Source organism: Tiliqua scincoides, chromosome 12 (genome assembly GCF_035046505.1).
Source record: "Tiliqua scincoides isolate rTilSci1 chromosome 12, rTilSci1.hap2, whole genome shotgun sequence".
Taxonomy (NCBI): Eukaryota; Metazoa; Chordata; class Lepidosauria; order Squamata; family Scincidae; genus Tiliqua; species Tiliqua scincoides.
The window spans coordinates 1,249,929-1,277,109 of record NC_089832.1 but is presented as its reverse complement, the minus strand read 5'-3'; the positions used below and the strand labels follow the sequence as shown (position 1 = coordinate 1,277,109).

The 27,181-nt window shown below is 57.3% G+C and overlaps 1 protein-coding gene across 2 annotated transcripts; it reads left to right on the top strand.

Moving 5' to 3' along the window:
* Positions 1-500: 500 nt before the first annotated feature.
* MED12 (mediator complex subunit 12) lies at positions 501-24,982 on the top strand. 2 transcript variants are annotated; one of them, XM_066639926.1, is made up of 44 exons: positions 501-690; positions 2,245-2,349; positions 2,748-2,939; positions 3,472-3,631; positions 3,784-3,959; positions 4,094-4,204; positions 4,359-4,613; positions 5,271-5,417; positions 5,594-5,693; positions 6,382-6,518; positions 7,187-7,318; positions 7,558-7,684; positions 7,890-8,119; positions 8,252-8,335; positions 9,284-9,457; positions 10,041-10,185; positions 10,880-10,998; positions 11,122-11,265; positions 11,534-11,697; positions 11,895-12,026; positions 12,209-12,436; positions 12,801-12,945; positions 14,116-14,236; positions 14,360-14,461; positions 14,557-14,670; positions 14,796-14,950; positions 15,697-15,876; positions 16,344-16,415; positions 16,604-16,758; positions 16,847-17,008; positions 17,095-17,206; positions 17,592-17,681; positions 18,037-18,146; positions 18,456-18,591; positions 18,894-19,055; positions 19,969-20,346; positions 20,934-21,084; positions 21,166-21,371; positions 21,691-21,771; positions 22,451-22,665; positions 22,917-23,067; positions 23,881-24,054; positions 24,152-24,233; positions 24,845-24,982. In XM_066639926.1, exons 1-44 carry the CDS (start codon positions 592-594, stop codon positions 24,886-24,888), a joined length of 6,459 nt encoding a protein of 2,152 aa, XP_066496023.1. In that variant the 5' UTR covers positions 501-591; the 3' UTR covers positions 24,889-24,982. The 2 variants fall into 2 exon arrangements, with proteins under 2 accessions (XP_066496023.1, XP_066496022.1); XM_066639925.1 differs by having other exon boundaries at positions 23,878-24,054.
* The last annotated feature ends 2,199 nt before the right edge of the window (positions 24,983-27,181 follow it).

The following is a 27,181-nucleotide window of genomic DNA, read 5'->3' as shown; positions in this document are numbered from 1 at the left end:
GGCCGGTGCCCGTCCTGTCCTGTGGCAAGGGGTTCCGTAGGTCACACAGGCCGGGCGAAGGGCCTGAGGGGCTCCGGGCTCTGAGGGGCTTCGCGGACGGCCCCAGGCATGCAAGGGGCCCTCCCTTCAGGCCCTCCACCGGGAATGGCCCCGAGGGGAAGGCTCCCCCAAACTTAGTGCTTTGCACCCCTCTAGCTACGCCACCGACTCCCTCCTCCAGGCAGGCGCGCTCCGTCGCCCTCTGCAGGCAGGCGAGGGAGCCAGCGAGAACTCCTGAAGGGGCGGGGCTTCGCGGGGGGCAGGGCGTGGTCACAGCGCAGGGCGGGACATCCCTATCCGCGAAGGGGCGTGGCCCCACACGCCCCCGCCCACCCGTGACGTCAGAGCGCGTCCTTTTCCCCCGGCCCCCGCGGCTGCGGCGCTCTGGTTCCGGGGCGCGCGCGTTCCGCTCGGCCCCTTCCGCCCAGGGCTTCGGAAGCGCCGGCGCCGCCCGCCTCCAGGCGCGGCCCTTTCCGGCAGCCTCGGGACCGGCTTCCGCCGGCGCCCTTGTTGTGCTGGGCCTGCCGCCGCCCGCGACGCGTCCGCCCGCCCATGGCGGCCTTCGGGATCCTCAGCTACGAGCACCGCCCGCTGAAGCGCCCGCGCCTCGGCCCGCCCGACGTCTACCCACAGGACCCCAAGCAGAAGGAGGTGGGGAGGGGCCGGCCTCCGCAGGCCACGCCCCCGCCGAGGCCACGCCCCCGCCCCGCCACGCAGCCCCCCAGCACGGCCCCCTGGGCAGCCCACAAGCAGTCGGGGGGGAGTAGGCCAGGACCCCCTGCCCCCCAACCAGCCCCTCCCGACCAGGCCCCCTGGGCAGCCCACAAGCAGTGGGGGGGGGGTAGGCCAAGACCCCCTGCCCCCGAACCACACAACCCCCGTCAGCAAGGTGCCTCGGGCAGCCCATAAGTGGTCAGGGGAGGAGGCCAGGACCCCCTGCCCCCAAACCACATAGTCCTTCCAGCAAGGTGCCTTGGGCATTTCACAGGCAGTGGGGGGCCAGGACCCCCTGCTCCCCATTGCACCCGAAACCCCACAGCCCCTCCGCAGTGCAAGGGCTCCATAGGCTTCCCTCTGGCCAGGAGGTGGTTCAGGGTCCCCACTTGGCATCCAGAAGGTCCCCAAGTGACAGCCCAGATGGTCAGCTGGGAAGCCTCTCCTGCCGTTTTTAAGAGGTGCTGCTGAGCAAGAGGTGTTCACAGTCTGACAGGCCTCCTCAGGCAGCTCCGTGACTGCGGGGAGGAAGGAGCGGGGCATTCAGTTTGTTTGGTTGGCATATCTAGTTAAAGAGATGCCAGGCTGGAGAGGCCTGAGGCCTTGAAGACTGTCTGCCATACAGACCGAGCCAGGCAAGGTGGACGCAGGGTGAAGGAGGCGGCTTTGCCTGCCAGTGAGCAAAAGCAGAGGGCTCTGCCTTGTGCTTTTAGCAGGCGGATCCCCACCCTAGCTTGGGACTAGAGTCCCTGCTCTAGTTTGCAGTGCTTACAGTGAAAGGATCTTGGGCAGTAGAATTGTAAAATACACTCTCTCTCTCTGCTTGAGGTTGTGGAGAGCTGCTGCTGCCACTCACAGCAGACAGCGCTGGACAGAAGGACCCAAGTTCTGGCTTGGTCTGTGGCAGTTTCATGTCACGTGTCACTGGACCAAAGGCTCTCTCTAGTCCAGTGATGGCTCTCTTCAGGCCTGACCAACCAGATGCTTCTTCCTTCCCTGCGTCCCTTCCCCAAATCCCATTAGGATGTAGAAGAGATTGCGTTCTGCTGTCTTCCCCTCTCTCTCTGAAACATCCGGTATGCCGTCTTCGGAAACAGAGATGTCTTTTGTAGGGGTTGCAGCTGGTAGCATCAGGCAGGCCTGTGCTGTGATTAAAAACTAACCAAACCTATGGTAGCAGGAGGCTTTGAAGGCCAGAGAGCATGTTGTCAGATGACAGAAGATTTTGTTAGTCTGTATGGTTGTTACTGTCACAAACATAATGTGGCTTCCCATATGTGTTTGGTAGATCTGGTCTTTGAACTAATTTCATTGCTGGATTAGATCCCCAGAAGCCTCTTCTAGCTCACTGATCCCTCCAACAGTGGGCAACCAGAACTTCCCCCTCCCAGGAAGCTCATGGGCAGGGCACGCATGATGGCAAATGGAGCTGTTCCCTATTAATTTTCCACAGCTTCTGGTGTCATCTGCACCTCTCCTTTTCTCCTGCAGGATGAGCTGACGGCTCTGAACGTGAAGCAGGGTTTCAACAACCAACCAGCTGTCTCTGGGGATGAGCATGGCAGTGCCAAGAATGTCAATTTCAACCCTGCCAAGGTGAGGGCCTCAGCTGCTCTGATCTGGTCTGCTTTGGCACCCGCATCAGTTGGTTCTAACCCGGCAGAATCAGTGTTGTTGGTTCCGGATCCTGTTCCTCCTCCTTGGAGAACAACTTCCGAGAGGTCTAGACATGGCTCCCTGTTGCAGCAGTGATGTCTATCAGTTACCCAGAAGCCCCCCATTCTTCCGGGGATGTTTTGGACAAGCGTTCTTGTCGGACAAGAGCTTTCCCATTGTCTGCCTGGCAATTGACAAAGGCAGCCTGTGTTTGGTGAATTGTGGATGCTCAGGCGAGTGAGATTTGGTTTTGGAGAGGTGGTGCTGAAGGTGCTGGGGAGTCCCACCAACCTCTGATGTCAAAGGGAAGGACTCAAGCTTCTCATTCTCTGTTCCAGATCAGTTCAAATTTCAGCAGTATTATTGCCGAAAAACTACGCTGCAACACTCTGCCTGACACGGGCCGCCGGAAACCCCAGGTGAACCAGAAGGACAACTTCTGGCTGGTGACGGCACGCTCTCAGAGTGCTATCAACAACTGGTTCAATGATCTGGCTGGGACCAAGCCTCTCACTCACCTCGCTAAAAAGGTACAGAACAAATAGGCCATCAGGAAGGAGGGGGCACCGTTAGTGTACAGATGGCCAAAGTGTGTCCTAGAACTAAATATGTCCTTCCAGTGGGTCAGGTGTGGCTTTTGGGGAAGGATCTACTTGGCTTAGATACTGTGCTCTGACAAGTAGCGAGGACTCCCGCGCTGTCCTCTGGCAGAGGGAATCACGGGCTGGGCTGGAAAAGGAAGAGGAAACTGGATGGGAGTCATAAGCAGGAATTATTTGGGGCAGCAGTTTGCAGTGGCAGGAGATATTCTGGATAGGATTGGTGTTTGGGGGCACATGAAGGAAGTAACAGATGTGGAAGAGCTGCTGGAAAGGGTCTTTCGGCTCTAGGCTGCAGGAAAATTTACAAGCGGGATGCCTTGGCCAGCCCACCACTAGGCCAAGTGAGAGCTCTGTGCTGTTGGTTCTGCCTCTGCCCCACCCCGCTTCCAAGCACAACTCTTGGTTTGGAACGCATCCTTGTAGCACCTGACTCCTGCTCTGGGGCTCTGTCCCCTGGCAGGTGCCCATCTTCAGTAAAAAGGAGGAGGTCTTTGGTTACCTGGCAAAGTACACAGTGCCTGTGATGAGAGCAGCCTGGCTGATCAAGATGACCTGTGCGTATTACGCAGCCATCACAGAGACCAAGGTGAAGAAGCGGCATGTCATCGATCCGTTCAGCGGTAAGGGCTACTCCATGTTGCAAAAGCTTTCTACGGTGCAGGAATGAACTTCCTGACTTTCCTGGAGCCTCCTTCACATGCGCTGTTCGACCTGCTCCTTGGACCCAGACTTTCCTCCTGCTGCCTGTTCTAATGGCTGCTCTTCCTTCCAGAATGGACACAGATCATCACAAAGTACCTGTGGGAGCAGCTGCAGAAGATCGCTGACTTCTACCGACAGCTGCTTGCCCAGACCTGCGGGTCACCCTCCAACCTCTTACCCCAGGACGTGGAGCACTGTGTGAAGCAGTGGGACTACAATGAGAAGCTGGCCATGTTCATGTTCCAGGTGGGGTGGAAGGGAAGGAGGAGCTGCCTGTTTGGGCTGTGTTCATCCTGCCTCCCTTGCGTGAGGCTTGTCTTCCAGTGGGACTGCACAGGCCTCCCCACCCTGCCTGCTCAGTTCTGCCCATCTACTTCCAGGACGGGATGCTGGACCGGCATGAGTTCCTGACCTGGGTCCTTGAGTGCTTTGAGAAGATCCGGCCAGGAGAAGATGAGCTCCTCAAACTGCTGCTGCCCCTTCTGCTACAGGTCAGCTTCTCCACCCCCCTTTCATGCCTTCTGCAGCCCAAAGAAGGTGTTTGCACTTTTGGGTTCTGCATCTCTCTTGTCACGAGCCTCTTTCCCTCTGGAAGGCGTTCTCTACCCTGGTCCTGAACTGCTTCTCTTTCTGTCTCCACAATAGTATTCCAGTGAATTTGTACAGTCTGCCTACTTGTCCAGGCGCCTGGCCTACTTCTGCACCCGGAGGCTGGCCATGCTGCTGGACAGCACTGGCGGACACCCTGCCCACCACCTCGCAGCACAGACTGCCCCTGCTCTCCCTTCCACGCCCACCCCTCAGCCGGCTGCGGGAAACCCGCCTCCCAGTCCCTTCAGCGACTTGCTGCTCTGCCCCCAGCACCGCCCCGTGGTCTTTGGGCTCAGCTGTATTCTACAGGCAAGTGTGTGTGTGAGTGTGAGATTGGCGCTTGCGGCAGGGGAAAACAATCACAGTATTTGCTCTCCTGGAGTACATTGGGACACCTGTCAAATGAGATTGTAAATGGGAAAATGCTGACCAAAAGGGTCTTTGGGGTGTGCCCCCAGAGTGCTTTGCTCAGTCCATTAAGGTTGGCAGGACGGCCAGTGAGGGGGAGAGGAAGCATCAGACTGATTGCTATAGAGTGAACTGGAGCACCGGGTGAAATGGGGAGAGTGAAGCCGGGCACCTTGTTGTTGGTTTCCATAGTGCCACGTGGCATTGCATGGCATTTTGCAGGGTGCAAGAGGACATGTCCCTGCTCCGAGGGACTTGAATCCTGCAGTTCAACGCAGGGGAGGCAGTCGAGACAGAGAAAGGGCATTGAGGTGGAGCAAAGGGGGGAGCAACATGTGACTGTGGTGGCAGCTTCTCCTTGGGCTTTGACATGGCATGGACTGGGGCTTGTGGAAAACACTCACTTTGTGCCGCTTAGTGTACATCGAGGGCTGTCCCCAGAGAGCAGGGATGGGCCTGAAGCCTCCATGTGGGTCAGACTGGGGAAGGGGAAGAGGGCATGGCCAGCCTTCTGGGGAGCTCAGTGCTCTGTTTTTTTTCTCTCTCTCCCTCCTCCAGAGTATTGTTTTGTGCTGCCCCAGTGCCCTTGTCTGGCACTACTCCCTTACCGACAGCAGGATCAAAACAGGTTCACCACTGGACCACCTGCCCATCGCTCCTTCCAACCTGCCCATGCCAGGAGTCAATTCTGCCTTCATGCAGCAGGTGAGCCTCGTGCCGCGGAGGCAGGTACCTGCTTGCACTGGGCCCTGCTGCAAGCTGATCCAGAGAGGCTGCTAGGAACGCGCCCCAGCCTTGCCACCTCCAGCCCGTGCCATCTTGCCTGTGCTTCACCCTTTCAGTGCTTCTGGGGCACAGCTCTTTACACCATCCTCTCCTAGGTTCGCGCGAAGCTCCGGGAAATTGAGCAGCAGATAAAGGAGCGAGGCCAGGCAGTGGAGGTGCGGTGGTCCTTTGACAAGTGCCAAGAAGCCACTGCAGGTAGCCTGCTTTGAGACTCCGCCACTCTTGTTCTGCACATCCTTCTTCCCACACAGAGGCTGGCTGGGTCTCCTGCGGTCCCTCGTCCTCCCTCTGTGCTTGGCTGTTTACCTCACCTTGTCCTTCCTCCTCCTCCTTGCCCCTTGTGGCGATGAGCCTGTGCTAGGCTCCCCCAGCAGCCTGGCCAGTTTGGCCTCTGCCTGGAGAGCTTGCTGCCATCGAGCCAGTTGTGTTCCTAACTTTTCTGCTGCCTGGGGCTAGGAATGCAAATGCCAGCCCCCTCCCGCGTGTCTGACCTGGAAATAATTGCAGTGACCTGATGATGTCACCACAACTACTTCCAGCTCACTCCGAGTGGTTATGCACGATCTGAACAAAAGGACACGGACACGAACACGCATGAACAAAAGAAGCTGCCCACTTCTTTTGTTGTTTTTTTCAAAGCGGAAGAAGTGGGCTGCTGCTTTGAGTGGCCACTTGTTTGTTTCCCTTTGGGAAAAAGTGGGGGGGGGAAGCAGGCCGACGTTCAGAGCAGTGCGCAGCCGCCCTGAGTGTGCCACAGCGGCAGTGGATGGGGGTACAGCACTGCCCCCCTCAGCATGCTCCCCATGGGTACTGCCTCCCAACCCCGCCCCCAGATATGCTAGCGCGTTGGGCCTCTGAGTTTGTGCTTTTCGTCTTGTTCCAGGGTTCACCATCGGCCGGGTGTTGCACACCTTGGAGGTTCTCGACAGCCACAGTTTTGAGAGATCAGACTTCAGCAATTCTTTGGATTCCTTGTACAACAGGATCTTTGGAGTGGGGCCCAGCAAAGACAGCCACGAGGTGGGGGCTTCTGGGGCAGTGCTGGGAAACCTTTTCCTCTGGAAGCCAAGGCAGCGGGGTTAGTGCAGGCTCCAAGAACCCAGGTTTTCCACTTGGACTCCTGCTAAATCTTTCCAAGTGCCCCTTCATACTGCATGCCTTTTTTTTTTTTTAACTCATTTTAAAATGTGGATAGCATGTGTTCCTACCAGGGCCGCCCAGGACGTTCTGCAACAATACGCAGTAACATTTACCTAGCAAGAACCGACACAAAAAGAATGGCCCCCAACCCTGCCCCCAAAACCAGCAGCAATGATTCAGCGCAGCCTCCTGCAGCTTGGTCACCTTCTTAAAGGCATAAAGAAAATGCCATGCTTACAACTGGCCTCCTGAAGACGTGCAGCTGGGGCAAGGAGGGGGACATGGGCAGCTGGTGAAAATTCCCTCAGGGCCAGACTGAGGCTGAAGGGGAGCAGCGGCTTCTTGGGCTGTGCTGAGCAAGAGGTCTTGCCAGCCTTCTTGCTGACTAGGGAGGAGCAGGGTGTGATGCCCCCAAGCAAGGGGTGGGGATGAGTTTGGCCTTGTGCCCGTCTGTAGCCTGCAGAAAGCTTAGCGGGTAGACTGCTGGCCGTGCTCTTGGACCAGCCTTGGCTCTTCCAGTGCTCAGCGCAGACTGTTTTCCCCGCCAGATCTCCCCCGATGACGATGCAGTGGTGGCACTGCTGTGCGAGTGGGCCGTCAGCCACAAGCGGTCTGGGCGCCACAGGGCCATGGTTGTGGCCAAGCTGCTGGAGAAGCGGCACTCGGAGATCGAGGCAGAGGTGAGCGCTGGGGCCTGTTTCCAGAGGAGACGGAGTGGTGGACTTGCAGCGGGGAGTGCGCTGCAGTCGCAAGGCGGCTTGGGGGGCCTGCTGCCCCCAGGTGAGGGCCTGAGCATGCTGAGAGAATAACCCCTTCGGCCCACAGAGTTGAAAAGGACAGCATCCTGCTGAAATGGATCTTGCCATCTGTAGTCCAGAAGAGGGGGCTAATGGGGCCTGTGCTTTTTTTTTTTCCCCAGAGGTGTGGGGACTCGGAAGCTGTGGATGAGAAGGGCTCCATCTCCTCAGGATCTCTCTCGTCAGGCAGTGCTCCTGTCTTCCAGGATGTCCTCATGCAGTTCCTGGACACCCAGGCCCCCGTTTTAAGTACGGGTTCCTTTGCCATTCTCCTTGAGTCCTGGGGCTGGCTGAGGTCCAAGATGGCCAGCTCACCCCTGACATGGGGGGGGGGGGTGTCCTGCCTTTACTTCCCCTTCGGTGTGAGCAAGGCAGGTGGGCAGGTCGCAGCTCTGCCAAGACAGGTGGAGGAGGCTGCTTCCTCGCCTTCATGCTCTTGGTCCTTTCTCCACAGCCGACCCCAGCAACGAAAATGAGAAGGTGGAGTTCTTCAACCTGGTCCTGCTGTTCTGCGAGCTGATCAGGCACGACGTCTTCTCGCACAACATGTACATGTGCACGCTGATCTCCCGCGGCGACCTGGCCGTCGATGTGCACGGCCCACGGCCCCCCTCGCCCTTTGATGACACTGCTGAGGAGCACGACCGGAAGGAGGGGGAGGGCAACAGCAGCATCAAGCTGGAGGTGTGGTCTGCCTGGCACAGGCATGGGGCAGGAAGATGCCAGGGAAGGGGTGTGCTTGTGATGGGCGCGAGGGGCTGGTGCTTGTGGGCTTTGAGGGTCTGAGTGGCTGCTCCTGTTTCCTGTCTCTCCCAGGACACAGGTCTGTCAGAGTGCCAGATGGACATAGATCACAATTCCAGCGTGATTTTTGATGACATGGAGAAGACAGATTTCGCGGTACGATTTCGTTGTTAGATTGATCCTGGCTGTGCTCTTTTGAGACCTCCAGGCCTGTGCTTCCCCCTCCCCCCCCAAATTTTTTCACACAAGCATCCCTGCAGGGTGCTGGAGAGACAGCCCTTTGTGTTCTTGTCGTTCCTGTGTCTGGGACGATTCACCTCACCAAGAGGGCAGCCCATAAGAATTGTTCCTCCCTAAGTGCCAGTGTGTTTGTTTTTAACCTTTTCTTGTTAAACATAGGCACAAAGGCAGCTCTCACCATAAAGAGTAATTAAAATCAGTGAAGCACAATAATAAAAAGCTCATTTCAGAAACCGATAGAAGCGCAACAGTCTAAAAACAGTTACAATTGTATTTATCTCATAAGATTACAGTCCAAAAACAGGTGAAATAAGAGATCTCCAAACACTTTTTGCAAACAGCAGTTTGAAAAGGATTTCACAGCTATGGGGTCACCTCCAGAATGGTCTGTCTCTGGCTCCCACCCAGTATATTCCACTCATGTGGGGCAGAGAACATCTGAGGCCAGTCAAGGGGCTGGACTGGTTCTTGTGGAAGCAGGCAGTGCTTCAGACAGCCTGGTCCCTGACCTTCTGTTTGATTATACAAGGAGAGGTTGCTGGAGACAGAAATGTGGGATGGAGCCAGGCGGGGGGGGGGGGAAGTGTCAGATGGTCCTGACAGTATGAACTTGGGTGGGAGAGACAGAAGGAAGCCATTGGGGATCCTCTGTAGCCAGCTTGCTGTGGGTGGGCTTCTTATGCTCCTGGGTGCTTGATGAAAGGTGCGCTATGAGTGAGAAGCTTGCCTCTCTTGGGTTGCAGGTCACTTGCTGACATCTCTGCTTTGATCTCCTTTTGGGCTGCCCTTTTGGGGAGCGGGTGTCACAGTTCTGCCCTGCTCATGTGCTCACCAGGCCTTGTGTCTGTGTCTTTCTCTCCCAAGATGTTCTCTCCCCCCATGCACTGCGAGTCAAAGGCCAGCCCTTCCCCTGAGAAACTGGATCCAGAGAAGGACAGCAAGCCCCTTCTGAAGGACAGGGCTGCCGATGGACTGCTGGCCTCGCTCTACGACCAGCCACGACACATCCAGTACTCCACCCACTTCCCCATCCCTCAGGTAGGAGAGCGGCTGGCCTGTGCTGTGAATGAGAACGGGGTGCCAGGCGACCGGGGGGGGGATCACTTACTACTGCAGCACCAGCTTTGCTGGTGGGGGTCCCAGGCTCAATCCTCATATTTCCCATTGAAGGGCCTCTTTCTGCCTGGGACCCGGGAAGATGCTGCTTGTTGGGGCACACAGTGCTGGGCTTGTTTCGAAGCAGTGTTTTCAGAAGGCAGATTCATCTGTGAAGACCTGCTTGAGTGCTTTCCCAGTCGCCTTTGCATCATCTGGAAGATGCAGGAAGGGAATTTTTGATCTATTACAAGAGAGGAAATTCCCCTCCTTGAGTCCTCCGAGGGAGGGTGTTGGCAGTGGATTTGGGACAGATGAGAGGAGCTTGTCCTTTGCACAGTGCATCGTTGGCGTGTGATGTTTGCAGACGTACAAAGCAGCGATGGCTGCTGGCTGACATAACTTTGACAGAGGTTTAGGCCGCTTCATAGAGAAGGAAGGCTGTGAAAGGCCACTAGTGGGGAGGGCTCCCCGGAGGCTCCACGTTCACAGGCCCCCGTCTCTTTTCCCATTTCTGGCTTCTCAGGAGGAGTCGAGCAGCCATGAGTGCAATCAGCGGCTGGTGGTCCTCTTCGGCGTGGGGAAGCAGCGTGACGAGGCCCGGCACGCCATCAAGAAGATAACCAAAGACATCCTGAAGGTGTTGAACAGGAAGAGCACAGCTGAGACAGGTCTGCAGGGGTCTGGGCTGCAATGCTGTATGCAAACTGTGGTGTTGGGCTGCAGTGGAGAGGGCTGGCAGACAGCGAGGGGTGTCTGGTGCCTTGGGAGGGGCGGAGACATAAGGATCCTCTACGGGTTGCCCAGGGGCTAGAGGGGCAAGGGGAGGCATTGGCTGGGGGTGAGGGGCTCCTGCTTTGTTTCTTTTGTTGCTGTAAGCTGCTGTGGGGATCTCTGGGCTCAAAAGGCAGGGTGTACCTGCTGCATCCCCACTTGTGGAATGCTTGTCAGGTGCCTTCTGTAATAACCTTTGATGTGTCAGGTTGAGAAACTGCTGTTGACCAGGGCCTTTGGTGGGGGGTCATTGGACAATTCAGAATTAGGTCCCAGTCCTATCCAACTTTCCAGCACTGGTTGCAGCCATGCCTACGGGCTGTGTGCTGCGGTGGGGGAGGGGGGAATGGGGCACTCACAGAGGCCTCCTCAAAGTCAGGGAATGTTTGTTCCCTTCCTTCAGCGCTGGGGAGTTGTAGAGGGTTGGGCCCTTTGTCTGCTGTAAAGTGTTGCTGTTGTTCTAGGTTCCTGGTTCCTTGATATTGTATTGACAATGCTCAGTTTTATTCTTACATGCAGATTTAAGAACTTGGGATGGTGGAATATAAGCAGTTAAGCATAGCTCAGTATGTCTTGTCTGGCTTGGGGCAGGAGGAGAGGAAGGCCAGAAAAGGAAACGGAATAAGCCGGAGGCCTTCCCAACCGCTGAGGATATCTTTGCAAAGTTCCAGCACCTCTCTCACTTTGACCAGCACCTCGTCACCTCTCAGGTGTGTGTCCTGCGGGTTAGGGCAGGGACCCAGCTGCACACATCTCGCTTCTCTGCCCTCTGGGAGGCAGCCACTGACGGTCCCTGCTGCACGTCTGTGTGTCTCCCCCCCTCTCCAACGCAGGTATCTCGCAATGTCTTGGAGCAGATCACCAGCTTTGCCTTAGGGATGTCGTACCACCTGCCCCTGGTGCAGCACGTCCAGTTCATCTTCGACCTGATGGAGTATTCGCTCAACATCAGCGGGCTCATTGACTTTGCCATCCAGGTGTGTGTGTCGGGGGTAGGGGGCGATGCCAGGCGCCCCCTTCGTGCCCCTTTGTGCTCCTTTCCTGTTCTGCCAGAAAGCGAAAATGAACCTGGGCCTCTTTGCTCTCGCACACGCCTTGTGATGGGTTAATCACGTACCCTTAAGACACGTTCTTGCAGCTCCCACACTAGGCCTGCTTTGGAGGCTGGCGGTGGGAAGGGGAATGTCTGTGTGATGTCCTGCCTGGTCCCTTAATCCCCTCTCCCTCCCATTTGTGCTGGTGCAGTTGCTGAACGAGCTCAGCGTGGTGGAGGCGGAGCTGCTGCTGAAGTCCTCCGACCTGGTGGGCAGCTACACCACCAGCCTCTGCCTCTGCATCGTGGCCGTCCTGCGGCACTACCACTCCTGCCTTATTCTCAACCAGGACCAGATGGCGCAAGTCTTTGAAGGGTGAGGCCTTTTTGTGCCGCGGTGGGGCCCTGCCGTTTTGGAGTGAGGGTCTGGTTCCAGGGGATGGGGTCTCTCTGTCACCCCCCCAGGCTGCGTCTGCCCAGAGCCTTTGCCACGGGCTCTGCCTACCATGCTGGAGGAGGGGACGGCACCCTGTGTCTCCCCTCCCCACGACCACATCTTATCTTCTGGTACAGGCTGTGTGGGGTGGTGAAGCATGGAATGAATCGCTCTGACGGCTCCTCAGCCGAGCGCTGCATCCTGGCCTACCTCTATGACTTGTACACGTCCTGCAGTCACCTCAAGAGTAAATTTGGAGAGCTCTTCAGGTGAGTGCCAGCTCTGGCTGTGAGCTCCAGCAAGCATCAGCTTGAGCAGGCCAGGAAGCAACAAGTCCAGAAGGCTGTGGAGGTGGGGCACAGGCAGGGCGAGATTGAGGGAGTGGTTGCTGAAGCCCCTGACTCATCTCATCCCCCTCCCTCCCTCCCTCCCTCCCTCCCTCCCCTGCCAGCGATTTCTGCTCCAAGGTGAAGAACACCATCTACTGCAACGTTGAGCCGTCCGACTCCAACATGCTGTGGGAGCCCCTGTTCATGATTGACACCATCGAGAACCCGTCGGCACACAACTTCACCTACACCAACCTGGGCAAAAGCCTCACGGACAACCCAGCCAACCGCTACAGCTTTGTGTGCAATGCCCTCATGCATGTCTGTGTGGGGCACCATGACCCCGACAGGTGAGGGCCAGAGGGGCTGGGTGGGGGGCACCATCAACAAGTGGGCCTCTGGGCTGGAGCCGGCTCTGGGCCTGTGACCAGCTGTACTGTTGGTTCATCCATAGAGCCCTGTTACGTCGGGCCAGATGTTCTGTTTTTTCTAGCACCTTGTTTCTCAGATGCTTCTATGAAAACCTTAAGAGGTGGAGATGCAGCCTTCCCCCACTGTGGCTCTCAATGATTGGTATATAGTGGCACACTGCCCCTGAACATGGCGGATTCATCTTCTTCATCATGCATAATAACCGCCAGTGAGCTTCAATGAACTTGTCTAACTTCCTCATAAAGCCCCCCTAAGCCATGGCCATTGCCTCTGCCTCCCCAGGGTGAATGACATTGCAATCCTGTGTGCTGAGCTGACTGGCTACTGCAAGACCCTCAGTGCAGAGTGGCTGGGTGTGCTGAAGGCCTTGTGCTGCTCCTCCAACAATGGAACCTGCGGCTTCAACGACCTCCTCTGCAATGTGGACGTAAGGGCAGGACCTGGGCTAGGAGGGGGAAGCTGACAGGAGGGTGGCAGGCGGGTGTGTAGATGTCCCTCAAGGGCTTCTGCAGTGTGTATGTGGCCAGGCAAGTGAATGTTCCGTTCCGAGAACTCTTGCAAGCCTTTGACAGTGCTGAAATCGGCCATATCTTTCCTGCCTGGTCTTCAGGCCTGTTGGTTGACATTTCTGCAGTTTCCCTGTTTGATGGCCATGTGTGTCTTCTGCGGGCATGAAGAACTGCTGCACGTAGATCCCCGCAGAGACTGCTTTCTACAGCAGTGGTCCTCAACTTGTTTTGTGCTACAACCCAGCGAGACTGGGGACCCATCATTGATCCCACTCCCCTCCCAGGACCCTTTTGACCCACCTCCACCCCATTGCCGCCCACTCCCCACCCCCATAAGGCCCTTCCAGCACTGTTCACTGTAGCCAGATATTCTGATTAGAGAAGGCAGGAAAATGTGTCATGAAACTGGGCACTAATGAAAGCTATTTTAGCAGAATTGCTAAGAATCTGAGCAGGACTGGGGCACCCTTTCCTGGTATCTGAGGGTGTACACCAGGTGCCTCCGCCTTTACCTGGTGGTACTCTAGTCCAGTGATCTTCAACCTTTTTCATTCCTGTAAGTTGCCACAACCCCACAACTGAGGCTTTGCGACCCCATTGGGGTCCCAGCCCCAAGACTGAAGAACACTGTCCCAGAGTATTTTTCCCAGCCCAGTGATTGACCTCTGCCTTGGGAAAATTACCCACTTCGGTTGTGGCTGCAGTTGCCACAGGACCCCTCCCCCAAGAGGCAGGAGGGTGGCGGAGTATAACCTTGTGGGGCTGGGGGCAGGATAAACCGGCCTGCAAGAATGTCACTTGTAGGAGACACCCTGGCCAGGATTTTTCCAAACACCTCTATTGAGGTCTAGAAGCAAATCAAAGTGCAAGAGGTTTCAGCTGCCTGGGGAGAGCTGTTCCCTCCGGGTCTGTGTGTCTCGCAGCAACGGAGCTTCCTCTAGAACCTGAGGGGTGGCAGTGGTTTTGGACATTCCTCCCTGCCAGAGGCTGTGGCAGGAATCCAGCCATCACCGCCTTGAGCATGTGCCAGTTCTTGAGCAGTGCCAGTTCTGAGCAAGCCCCTTCCTCTCTGTTGTCCTTGGCTGCAGGTGAGCGACTTGTCTTTCCACGACTCTCTCGCCACCTTTGTGGCCATCCTCATCGCCCGCCAGTGCCTCCTCCTGGAGGACCTGATCCGTTGTGCTGCCATCCCCTCGCTGCTCAATGCTGGTGAGCGCCTGTCTTGCCCACCCAGGCTGCTGCTGGGAAAAGCGGAGCTGCCCTCGCCTTGAGGGCTGGCCAGAACCAGTCTGAAGGTGCTGTCTGGCTCAGATCCGGGTTTTCTGTTTCCAGCTTGCAGCGAGCAAGACTCAGAGCCTGGGGCCCGCCTCACCTGCCGGATTTTGCTGCACCTTTTCAAGACTCCACAGCTGAACCCCTGCCAGCAAGACAGCAGTAAGTGAGCGCCCTCTCTCCCTTGGGCCTGTTCTCTTCCCATGGCACCTCCTGGAGGAGCTTTCACCTCCCTCTCTTGTGTGCCGTCCATCCAGGCAAGCCATTGGTCAGCATCCGCTCTTCCTGTGACCGGCACTTGTTGGCTGCTTCCCAGAACCGCATTGTGGATGGTGCTGTCTTTGCCGTGTTGAAGGCGGTCTTTGTGCTGGGTATGTGCTTGGGCAGGGGGCTGGAGGTCAGGGGGTGCCTCCCTGGGGGTGGAAGCCTGGGTGCAGAGAAGTGGAGCTCCCAGGTGCAGGTCATGGCGGTGGCTGATGCTGGCTCCTGGTTTCAGGGGATGCCGAACTGAAGTGCTCTGGCTTTTCCCACCCGGGAGGGGTAGATGACCTCATGGAGGATGACAAGAAGCCAGCCAGCCGTATGGTCTCCATAGAGACAGCCAGCCTGGACATTTACGCCAAGTATGTCCTGAGAAGCATTTGCCAGCAGGTGAGTGTGTTGGCCCTTCATGTCCAGAGGCAAATTCCAGGTGCTGGGGAGCAACTGTGGGAGGGGGCTGTTCCCTTTGTGCCCTCTTTGTGGGCTTCCCCTGTTGGCCGCTTGGGAAATGGGAGGCTGGACTGGCTGGACCCACTTCAGCCGATCCAGCAGCCAGAACTGCCTTGGGTTCTTCCTGGCTTTGCCCATCTGCCTTCCCAGGGTTGTTTGCGGATCAGCTTCAAGATGAGGTCAGCTCACTTTTCTCCCCTCAAAACCGGGAGATAGTGACGAGCTGTGGGACGGGGAGGGTCCTCCCTACTCAGTTGTCCTCCACCCTCCGTTTCTGCCCAGCGGTCTGTTCCTGCTGTGAGCTCTTCTCCTGAGTCACGTGTAGCACTCTGGAGAGGCTCCCTTTGGGTCAGGGAACTGGATGCTCTCTGGTTGGCTGCTCCCTCTTGCCGAGTCCGCTCAAACTGGCAGTCCCCAAGGCCAGAGTCTCCTCCCCCTATTGTCCTTCCAGCTGGAGGGGGCCCAGGTAGCGAGCCTGGCACTGCTGCATGAGCATCGTGTGCTGACCACTGAGTTACAGCCCTAAGGGGCACTTTTATCGCTCAGTCCTCCAACCAGCAAATGCAGCAACTGGAGCAGGGCACACCACTGGGCCGCCGACCTTCTGTTCTGTGGCGCAGCATTCAGGCTGTAGCCTCCTGGCCTGACCCGGGTGCCATCAGACTGTGCGTGTTCTCTGCCTGCAGGAGTGGGTGGGGGAGCGGTGCCTGAAGTCCTTGTGCGAAGACAGCAATGATCTGCAGGACCCTGTCCTGAGCAGCACCCAGGCCCAGAGGCTGATGCAGCTGATCTGCTACCCACACCGGCTGCTCGACAGTGAGGAGGGGGAGAACCCCCAGCGGCAGCGGATCAAGCGCATTTTGCAGGTCGGAGGGGCCATCTTCACACACCAGCTTTTTGGTGGGCTGCAGGCAAAGCTTGTCCTGTGGCATGGCGTGGTTTTGCTGCCACTCGTACTAGAAGTGTGGTTGTGGCAAAGCTTCAGCCCTGAGTGGTGAATTAATTCTTGCAGGCACGTAGCTTTTTTCTTTCTTGTCCTCACAGCGGAGAGGGAGGTTTGAGCCGTGTGTGCGGAGTGTGAGAAGGGCTGAGGATGGTGTCCAGGAGGTGGGACTTCTGACATCAGTCCGTGGAGCCATGTGAAAGATGATTTGAGGGAGCTGGGATTGCGGGGAGGGCTGGAGAAGGCCAGGGAAGAGCTGGAAGGACAGCTCTTTTTTGGGAGTAGGGTCCCCAAAACCTAGACTTGCATTGGAAAACGGGCCGAGGGGTAGAGGTGTTGGCAACCGGAAAGTGACTCGGGTGGGTGACGGTTTCTCTGGGCTTGTTTCAGAACCTGGACCAGTGGACCATGCGCCAGTCGCTGCTGGAGCTGCAGCTGATGATCAAGCAGACAGCAAACAATGTGAGCACCTGTTGTGGATTTGGGGGGGGCACGTGTGGTGTGGGGGTTTCCCTGGGCTGCACTCTGGGCGCCTGCAAGTGGCAGCTGCAGGCAGGATTGGGAGGGACGAGTCCTGGGGCGGGAAGTGGAAGCCCCAGAGCAGCCCCGTCCTGGAGCCTGAAAGGTGTGTGTCGCCTGTTCCCCGGCAGCAAGAAATGAACTCCCTGCTGGAGAACATTGCCAAGGCCACCATCGAGGTGTTCCAGCAGTCAGCCGAGACCAACTCGGCCGGCAACGGCATCGCCAGCCTGGGCAGCTCCACCAGCATCGTGCCTGCCAGCACCAAGGCCAAGCCCATCCTCAGGTCAGTGTGTGGAAAGGCCAGGGGTGGGCGGGCAGGCTGACCGTCAGGGGCTGGCTTGACTCCCCGCCTGCCTCCCCACCATGCACAGCTCCCTGGAGAGATCTGGCGTGTGGCTGGTGGCCCCGCTCATCGCCAAGCTCCCAACCTCCGTGCAAGGCTACGTGTTGAAGGCTGCGGGGGACGAGCTGGAGAAGGGGCAGCACCTGGGCTCCTCGTCGCGGAAGGAGCGGGACCGGCAGAAGCAGAAGAGGTGAGGGGGCGTGGCTGGGGGTGGAGTGGGGAGGTGCTTCTCGAGAGCCGACACCCAGACCTGCACTCTTCCTCTCTCGCCTGCAGCATGTCCTTGCTGAGCCAGCAGCCATTCCTTTCCCTGGTGCTGACGTGCCTGAAAGGCCAGGATGAGCAGCGTGAGGGCCTCCTCACCTCCTTGTACAGCCAGGTCCAGCAGGTGGGTCTGTGGGGAGCCTTGCTCCACTCCTGCCCCAGCGTGGTCAGTTGGGGAAGGGGGCGTGGAGCGACTGGACTCTAGAGGAAGAGGCACGGGGACTTGGGTCACCCTGGAGGTGATGTTGCTTGCTGCGGCAGCCCTTCCTGCCTCTCTGGCATGGGCTGCCTTGCTGTGGCCCTCCCAGGGTACAAGACCGGTGACTGAGCAGTCCTTGGATCTGCTGTCTGACCTCGGGGCCAGTCATGAGCAATAGCTTGTCTCAGCTGCACAAGCAGTCCAGCAGTACTCCGAGCCCTTCTTGGCAGAAGTCGTGGCTCTTGTGCAAGAAGGGAGTGTGGATGTCTGTCTGGCCAACCACAGGCTCCTGCTTCTTCTCCTCCCCCAGATAGTGACCAACTGGCGAGAGGATCAGTACCAGGATGATTGCAAGGCCAAGCAGCTGATGCACGAGGCCCTAAAGCTGCGACTCAACCTGGTGAGCAGCACGTGTGAACAAGAGAGAAGGAACTGCGATTCCTCCGACTCCCAGTGTACTGCCATGGCGGGGGGGGGGCAAAGAGCTCCTCCAGGTGGCAGAACTGGATATCCGAGGGTGGGCTCTGGCCCTCCTTCCCAGCAGCACAGCCACGGCAGGCAAGCCTTGGGCCTCTGCTGTGTGCACACTCGGGAGGTCTGCTCCAGTTCTTGGGGCCTGACTGTTCTGGAGTGGTGCAAGGCCTTGGGTCTTGGGCATCCCTGAAGCTGCTCCTGAGCATCTTGCGCTTACTGCCCGTGGTGCCAGGTGCCACCTCCACTTCTGATGCTGGCCTCCTCCTCCCTCCTCACGCCAGGTGGGGGGCATGTTTGACACAGTGCAGCGCAGCACGCAGCAGACCACGGAGTGGGCAGTGCTTCTCCTGGACATCATCAGCAGTGGCACCGTCGACATGCAGTCCAACAAGTGAGTGCTGCTGCCGCCTGCCCCTTCTTGGCCAGCCTCAGCAGCTGTGTTCAGTGGCTGCTGTCAGGACGCCCTGGACCGTGGGGAGCAGCTCTCTTTGCTGCAGAGGTGCTAGGGGCGGGTGGTGCCTGCGGGCAAGTTGGAGGGGCCCTTGCAGGCAGCCCTGCCTTGGGGTACTTGGTCCACGGTCTCAGGATGGAAGGGCTGTGTGGGGAGGGCAGCTTCTCTGCCTCCTGGAAATCCTGGCCAGGGCTGGGGAGGAGGAAACCCGCTGCCCTCCCCCCGGTGACTCTTTCTCTCGTCCTGCAGTGAGCTCTTCACCACAGTCCTGGACATGCTGAGTGTGCTAATCAATGGCACGCTGGCTGCTGACATGTCCAGCATCTCACAGGGCAGCATGGAGGAGAACAAGCGGGCCTACATGAACTTGGTCAAAAAGCTCCGGGTAAGGAGGGGAGCTTCTGGGGGGGCTGCAGAGTGTGTCTGTCCTGTGATCTGCACACAGTTTGCAAACCAAGGCAAGGTGCCGGTATGTTTAGCGCTGCATTGCAAATCCTGTTATTGCTAGTTAAGGATGTGGGGAGGCAGCAAAGCCCATTCTGCCCCCTTGCCCCAGAAAGGCAGGTAGATGGTCTGGCCTTTGGGCAGGGGCTGGGCCAGGAAGCGTTGTGGTCTGCTAGGTCTCCAGGGGCAGTGGGGTGTGGAGGCATATGGGAGCAGCTGCCCATGGCTTCCCTGTCCCTGCAGAAGGAGCTGGGTGACCGTCAGTCTGACAGCCTGGAGAAAGTGCGCCAGCTGCTTCCTCTGCCCAAGCAGACCCGGGACGTGATCACCTGCGAGCCGCAGGGCTCCCTCATTGACACGAAAGGCAACAAGATTGCTGGGTTTGACTCCATTTTCAAGAAGGAGGCAAGTAGTTTTCCATCTTTCCATGTCTGTTCCCCCCCCCATGGCCCAGTTCACAGGCCTCTTCCTGCCCATGATGGTGTCCTATGCTGGAGCTGCAGCTGGCGGCTCTATGGTGGCTGAAGGAAGCAGGCTTGCTCCTGAGTCGCCTCCAGGCTAGACAGTTGCCTGAGAAGAGCACCTGAAACTTCTCTGGTTCAAAATGTTGCTGCCATCAGTCGTCTTGGGTTAGCAGATGAGGCGGGCCTTTTGTGGTCTCAGTGTTTGTTTCTGGGCTCCATTCAGGGTGCTGGTTCTTCCCTCTCTGACCCTGAATGTTAGGTGAGGGTCTGGAGGGCTGCCCCCTCCCCCCACGTGAACACTGATCACACTTAGTGCCATCAGGAGGCATGTCAGCAGGAGAGAAGGAGGGGCTCTTTCCAGACGGGCTCATGCTGGAAGAGAGACCGCAGAAGGAGGAGAGGGGAGGGGAGGGGAGGGGAGGGGTGTTTTTGGCAGTGGTGGTTGGGTGACAGACCAGACTGGGCAGTGCAGGAGTAAGAGGAGTTGAGGGTGAATACAAGGAGCAAGGCCTTTCTGGTAGTAGCACGGCTGTGGTGGACTGCCCTTCCAAGGGGAGCCTGCTTTGCCCCATCTTTGTTTCCCTCCCTCTGACTTTTGAGGGAGGCTGCCTGGTGTGTGCTTTGATTGCCACCGGGCTGAAGCAGCAGGATGAACTCTGTATTTTTTCTGGTTTTGCATTTTGGGTTGGGTTTGATTGAACGTTCTGATTAGAGTTTCCTGTTTGTAATTTGTACTTGGCTGCTTCTGAATTTTCTTTTGCAGAGAAGAGCGATCAGGACCTCTCTGCTCGTGCTGCAGTGCGTGGCTGCTCTTGCGGCCGGCCCCTCAGCTATCCTCTTCTCTGCCTCCCCAGGGCCTGCAGGTGTCCACCAAGCAGAAGATTTCTCCCTGGGACCTGTTTGAGGGCCTGAAGCACTCCGCCCCCCTCTCCTGGGGCTGGTTTGGAACAGTGCGGGTGGACCGCAAGGTCTCCCGCTTTGAGGAGCAGCAGAGGCTGCTGCTGTACCACACGCACCTGAAGCCCAAACCCCGCAGCTACTACCTGGAGCCGCTGCCCCTGCCCCCCGAGGAGGAGGAGCCCCCCACACCTGTGGCCCTGGAGCCAGAGAAGAAGGCGGCAGAGCCAGCCAAGGTGGAGAAGGCCAGCGCCAACCCCACCAGCACCTCCGCAGAGCCCAAGAAGAAGGCCAGCAAGAACAAGAAGCGCACCCAGGCCGCCAGCAAGAACGAGGTGGGGGCATTCTTGCGGCTGTCCCCGGACCCCTCCCCAGCCCTGCAGGTGTCTGACCTGTTCCAGGTGCTTGCCTGGTTTACCCCCAATACAGCAGCTGCGCACCAGGCCGCAGCCCCTCCCTCACTCCCGAGTGTGTTGGCCAAGGGCATCAGCAGTCCCCATTCACATGTCTTGAGAATTCCAGGGTGCCCTTGACAGTCCCTCCCCTGGTGTGCTAGTTGGCAGCCCTGCTGCTGTTGCTGCCCTGGTCTAGTTGGGAACTCTCTTCTTTCCTCTTCTGATGTTTCATGGGGAAAAGGGGGGGGGGGAGATTTTCCAGCATCGGTGCTGGTCTGTTCTCAACTCGCTTCACACTCCAGTTTGTTCCTTGTTTCCCAAGGCAAATGTTGACATTCAGGTTGTCTCTGTTTTGGAGGGCAGGGGTCTCATCCCAGGCCAGCAAGCTTTCAGCCCTTGGAAATCCCCCTCCTTTGCTCAGCACTTGTCATGTTCCTTCTCCAGGGTCCTTTGCGCAGCTTCCCCCCCCCCACCCCAGCATTTGTGACTGTTTGTGTGATGCCTTGTCCCGGTTCCTTCTCCCCCAGGACTACATCCTGAGCACAGGCCGAGGGGTCTCCTATGCAGGCGGCATGGCCACCGAGCTCCTGCACCACCCGGCCGGGAACTCCATGTCGCGGCTGGCTTACGGGCAGTCTCCAGTGGGCCTCTATGCCCAGAACCAGCCTCTGCCTGCAGGTGAGTGGGAAGAGGAAGGAGGGAGCCTTTCCTGGCCCCCTCCCCTGTGTCAAGACTCCCTCTCTCTCCCCCTCTCTGCAGGCGGCCCTCGCCTGGACACCTCCTACCGGCCGGTGCGCATGCCAATAAGCAAGCTGGTTCCCAGCCGCCCTCCCTACGCCGGGGTGCTGCCCACAGGCATGGGGAGCATGATGGGGATGGACCCTTCATACAAGGCGGCTCTCTACAGGCAACAGGGCCCTGTCCCACAGGGGCAGCTGCTTCGCCAGCAGCTGCAGGCCAAGCTGGTAAGGACCCCACCCTGGAGAGCCCTGCTGCCCCCGTGCATCCTGGTGCTCAGCGCCCTGGGAGCTTTCCCCAGCCCTGCTCTGGCAGGCAGGCAGGCAGAGGGTTTGGGTGGCAGAGTCCTGCTTCTGCAGGGTGGATTCTTTGCGTCCAGCACAAGGGCTGGTGCCAGGATGTCGCTGTCTCCTGGCTGCCTGGCTCTTCATCTTTGCCTGCCAGCTGTGGCTGGAAATGGGCCGCTCAGCCCTGCTGCCTCAGGCCAGGCACGTGGCCCACTCCCGGACCAGTGTCCCTCACCGGATCTCTCTGCTGCTTCTCCAGCAGGGCCAGGGGATGCTGGGGCAGCCGCCCGTGCGCCAGATGGCTCCTGCCCCGGCCTATGGAGCTGTGCAGCCATCGCAGGTGAGCTTAGGAAGACCCTGCAGCGGGGGAGTCCACACTTTCTGTCCCCATCCCAAAATGGCCTCTCAGTTTAGAAGCAGAGGAAACCTGGCACGTTTGGAGGCAGGGTAGAGTCCCGGCAGCTTCCTGCCCTTTTGCCATTTAGGCATATGGGGGTTGCACGGACTTCACATTCCGCCCCCCCCCCGTCTGCCAAGATGGGGCGACAAATTCTCCCCCTTGTTCACTTGATGAATACTGTCTCTGGACCCCTTCGTACGTTGAAACCAGTTCTGTGTCTGCTTATCGAAGTTTCTCACGGAGGAGCACTGGGAGTTATGCACAGGGGCTTAAGTTCTTTGGCAAAGAACTTTCGTAGACCTTATTTAAGAAAGCGTGTTGAGTTCGATCTGTTTTTATTGTTTTAACTTTTATATTTAATGTTTTAATATTGTTGCAATCTTGTATGTTGTGTTGTGTTTCTGTTATCAGCCACCTTGATGCCCTAAACGTATGGGTGAAAGGCAACTGATATCATAAACACAATACAATACAGGTGTACTATAAATTCATTAAATAATAGTCCTCCCAAGACGGCAGTGATCAGAGTTGCAGGGGTATCCCTTTCTGCCCCCTTCGCTCCACTCCAGTTGCAGAGACGTGTGATGTTAATGCCAGCTGTGACTTTAACCCCTCGTAGGGCTACACCCCCTTCGTCTCCCACATTGGCCTCCAGCAGCACCCCTCCCAAACCAGCACCATGGTTCCCCCCAACTACGCCAACCAGACCTACCAGAACTCTCACCCCAGCTCCAATCCTGCCTTCGTCGACCCCGCCAGGCCGATGCCGAGGCCCAGCGGCTACGTCCACCAGCAGGCCCCTGGCTATGGCCACACCCTGAGCACAGCACAGAGGTACTGATTGGGGCGGGTTGGGATGGGGAAGGCAGGGAGGGGCTGCATGGTTCACTTGACACCTCACGCTCGAGGCAGTAAAGGGTCTCGCGGCCCCCAACAAGCCTGTGCGACGATTTGAGTAGCAGAAGCGGAGCTGCTGCCGTGTCCAGTTGCTGGTCGCTGCACCCGAGAATGTTTGCAGCCTGGGTGTTCTCTGACTTGGCTGCTCCAAAGTCCCCCTGACCCAGGCTCCCTCCCCCTGGCTGCAGGTTCCCTCATCAGTCAATGCAGCAGACCCCCATGATGAGTGGGATCAACCACATGAGCGCACAAGGCGTCCCATCTGGGATCCGGCCCAGCCAGCTCCTGCCAGATCAGCAACAGCAGCAGTATCTGAGGCAGCAACAGCAGATGCTGAGGGTAAGCGGAGCTGGGGCTGGTCTCCCCTCCCTCACAGCGCTTCCCCGTTTAGTCTGACGGGCTCTCCGTTCTCTGCTGTGCAGAGCCCACCGGCTTGGGATTCCAAGTGCTGGCCGTTCCACATGTTCTCAGCCTGGCTCTGGGCTAGCGGAGCTCTGTTGTCTTGCCCCAGAGAAGAGCAGTCCTCGGGCGTACTGCTTGGGAACATGCTTGGGTGGAGCTGTTCTGCCTGTCTGCTGTTGCAGCAGGAAGGAAGTGGTGCTGCCTGCCACCTCGTTGCCACTGCCCTACTCAGGCTGTTTGTACCCCTCGTTTGGGGTGAAAGCTGCAGGCTGGCGCAGGGGCACTCCCCCACCTGAGCTTCAGAGGAAGGACTTCCACAGGCTTTTTCTTAGTGGTGGTGGTTTCTGCTGTGCCAGGAATGTACCTGGCACTTCACAGAGCAAGAGAGGCTGAGCGAGGAAGCCTCCAGTCTAGATGCTAACAGAGGGAGGCGGGAAGGGGGACATCAATCCTGATGGTTTCAGTTACATGTACTCAGTTCCAGCAGGGAATAGGATGAAGGTGTGTTGACCAGGCCTTGTGGGAAAGAGCCCCAGCTGTGTTGGTCCATGAGCGACACGGCAGTGACTCCGACTGTCCTCATTATTGCATTTCCGTCACCCCAAAATTATTCCCGCTCTTCCCTGACATGCCTTGACTTGTCAGCAGGGATTGTTTTGTAATGTTTTGGCCCAGCTTGCCTGTTTTGAGAGGCTGCACTGTGGCTCCCAGCCTTGCTTAGGCTGCCCTTCTGCTTCCCCCCCATAGCAGCAGCAGCAGCAGCAACCACAGCAGCAGCAGCAGCAGCCACCGCAGCAGCCGCAACCACAGCCCCCAACTCAGCAGCCCCAGCAGCAGCCCCAGGTCCCCTCCGTCCCCCAGCCACAAGCACAGGGCCAGCCCCCTGGGCTGGGGATGCAGGCGCTCCCCCCACAGCAGCCTATTGTGAGTATGTGTGGAGACTCCCCCTTCAGTGCGGCCATCTTCTCCCCGTCCGTGGTTCTTGGGAGCCTCCTAACGCCTCCTCCCCTCTTCCCGGCAGTTCCAGCGCCAGGGTCTACAGCAGACGCAGCAGCAGCAGCAGACGGCGGCCTTGGTCCGGCAGCTCCAGCAGCAGCTTTCCAGTAAGGCCAGGGCCCTCTCCCCCCCCACTGCACCCCAGGAACGGTGGTCCTCCCCCATCACTGCAAATTGGGTGCGGAGAAGGAGCTGGGTCTCCTGGGAGCACCCTTGCGGCCTCAGAATTAGCTCGCCATGCACCTATGGAGATCTTTTGGTGCAGGTGGGGAAGCTGGCAAGCACAGGGGCCATTTCCAGGGAGCCAGCGCATCGCCTCCTGCCAGGGCCTCCCTCTCACCTCGTCCCGTCCATGTGCCTTGCAAGCCAGCTTGGCTGCCAAGCCAGGCTCAGGCCTTGCTGCTTCCATTCCCCTGCTCTAGTTTCTTCACTGCTCTAGAAGCCGCTCTAGTTTCCTCACTGTGGAAAGACTTCCCTGCCTTTCTGAGGCTTGGAGTCGAGGAAGCTCAGCTGAGTGGCTGTGGCCTGACCTGCTGAGAGACCCGTGATGCCTGCAGGCCTGTGGGGCGAGCGGTGGAAGGTTCACCAGCTTCTGTTGTGACTCCGAGATGCTGGTGCTGTGGAATGGCCCAGGCAGCCTCTGCACACTTGGCCTCGCCTCCTAGTCTCTCAGCCGTGGCTCCTTCCGAACTTCTAACTCTGTCTTTGATCCACACAGATACACAGCCTCAGCAGAACAGCACCCCCTTTGGACGGTACTGAGGCCTGGCCAGGAGAGAGGCCTCGCGCTGGACTCCAGGGTGCCTCTGGCCAACTGTGGCTCGGCCCCGCATTCCCTCCTCTGAGGCACCTGCCCTGCAGCCGTGCCCCGAAGCCAGGGGCAGGGAGGGAAGGGTTTTATCCTGCCGAATGAGCATTTTAAATCTCTACTTTCTACCAGTGTTTCCAAATCCTGTGTGATTGCTAGCATCTCCCTTCCCACTTTGATTTCAGGTTTTAATAAGTTTTTAGTATTTTTGTTAAAATAATGACAAAACAAATTGTAAGATTTTATACTTTATTTATACCGGATGAAACCCTGTACCACAGATATCCTGAGACAAATACAGAGAGCATACTTTCCAGAAAGTAGTTTGTGTATGTATTTTGGAGGGGGGATAGGAAGGGACCCTCTATTCTATTCTGGAGGGACCCTCCAGTTCCTAAAAATGGATCATTTTGGGACCTTGAGTGGAAGAAGCTCCATTCATCCTCCTCTCTTGGCCTTCCAGACTAGTTTAAGCACGCTAAGGCAGCCAGTGTTTTCAGATGGGTGCCTCCCTCAACTTTTAATTATGCAAATATATGCTAATTGCAGAATCCTGCTTTTCTTGGTAGAAACCCAGGTTTTCTTTTCTTTTTTTCAGTTGACATTAGGAAAATGTCAAATGAAATGTCAAAAGAAGCTGTCCCATTTCCTTTCAACTTCTTCTGTCAAACCCATCCACAAATATTGGAGATGGGGTGTGTGGGAGTTTTGTAGCAAGTGTTGCATGTTATTTGTTTACCCAGCTTTCATTTAAAATGACCCCCCCCCCCCCAAGTGCTAAACATTCTCAGGACATGAATAGTTGAAACACAACAGGAAAATATGACAACGGCCTATAGTGTAAAAGGGGGACGGGTCAAGAATGGGGGAAAATCGGCTGTAAGATGCAGGGTGCTGTTTACCCCATCCCAAGTGTCTTGTCTGAGAGGCAAGCTGGCAGGCAGGCAGGCAGGGGACCCCTATTCCACAACTGAGGAAAGAGGTGATCCCTGGACGACCTGGTCTCAGGCAGTGAGACCTTGTATTCATTTGGGGACGTTCGGAAGCGCTGGAAGCTGGCCTGTGAGCCAGTGATGCCCCTTTACCTGTTTACGGAGGATGTTGGAATTACTGAAGATCATTACACTGTCCACAGCCAGTGCTTGAAGGTGAGGGGCATCTGTCCCTCTCTGGACTTGTTCAGACTTCTCAGGCCTTCCTTGGGCTAATGCAGCATGCAGGGGAAAGGGGTGGGTTTGGGGTGGGGAGGGGAATCTACAGGTACATCATCTACAGAGTGATTTCCAGTTGATCAGCAGGAGTCTCTGACTCCAAATGTTTGAACAATTGCTTAAGCCAAAAGCCTTATTTTACCTCTAAATCAGGTGTTGAGAATCAGTGATTTTTAGTAAAGGGGATGTTTGTGTCCTCATCCGTACAAGTCCTCCTCCTGGCTTGGGGCAGGCAAAAGGAATTACCACCACAATCAGTCAACCAAGCCACTCTTTTCACACTGGACTGCTGGTGGACCAAGAAAATACATAGCAGATCTCTTAGTACTGCCTACCCCGATCTGATCAGAGTGCTTTGAGGTGATGCCTAGAGTTGACTGAATTGTACCTTGTTTTCATGTGTGTGTGCATGCAGGGAGGGCTGAAGAGATTGTTTGGGACCAAGGGGCTCCGGTTTAGTGGCCCTCTTCCCCTTCCCCAACTATACCACTGCCTTTGCTGACAGGCCCTTTCTCCTTCCCAGAGAAAGGCTGGACCCACAAACCCCCCCCCCCCACACACACACACACACTTGATGGAGACAGAGTCCGCAGCTAATGTAAGGGGACAGTGCTGTGCAAAGCTGCTTCCTTGGCACATCCCGACCTGTCCTTTTCAATCAATTTCCAGGTTCAGGGCCAGCCGCTGCTGGGCTCTGGCATACCAGATGCTTCCGACAGCCTCAAGCCTCTGTGCTCGCTCAACCTCAGCCCCCAATTCCCTTAGGAAAGGGATCCGTTATTCCTGGGGAGCGAGAGGACAGGTCCCATTTGCCAGGATCAGTCCCTCTGCTGTGGTCCTGCCTCTGGGACGCTGCTGCTCCTCTGCTTTGCCTTTGGGGGGCACCACTTAAACTGCAGTTAATGTGCACTGCCAGGCTTGTTGTTCTTCAGGGCTCAGCTCCCTCCCCAGGGAAGCTGATTCCTAACTAGGTGGGTGGCCGCCTTATGTCCCTGGTGGCATGTAGGTAAATACACACATAGAAAGCCCAGGCCAC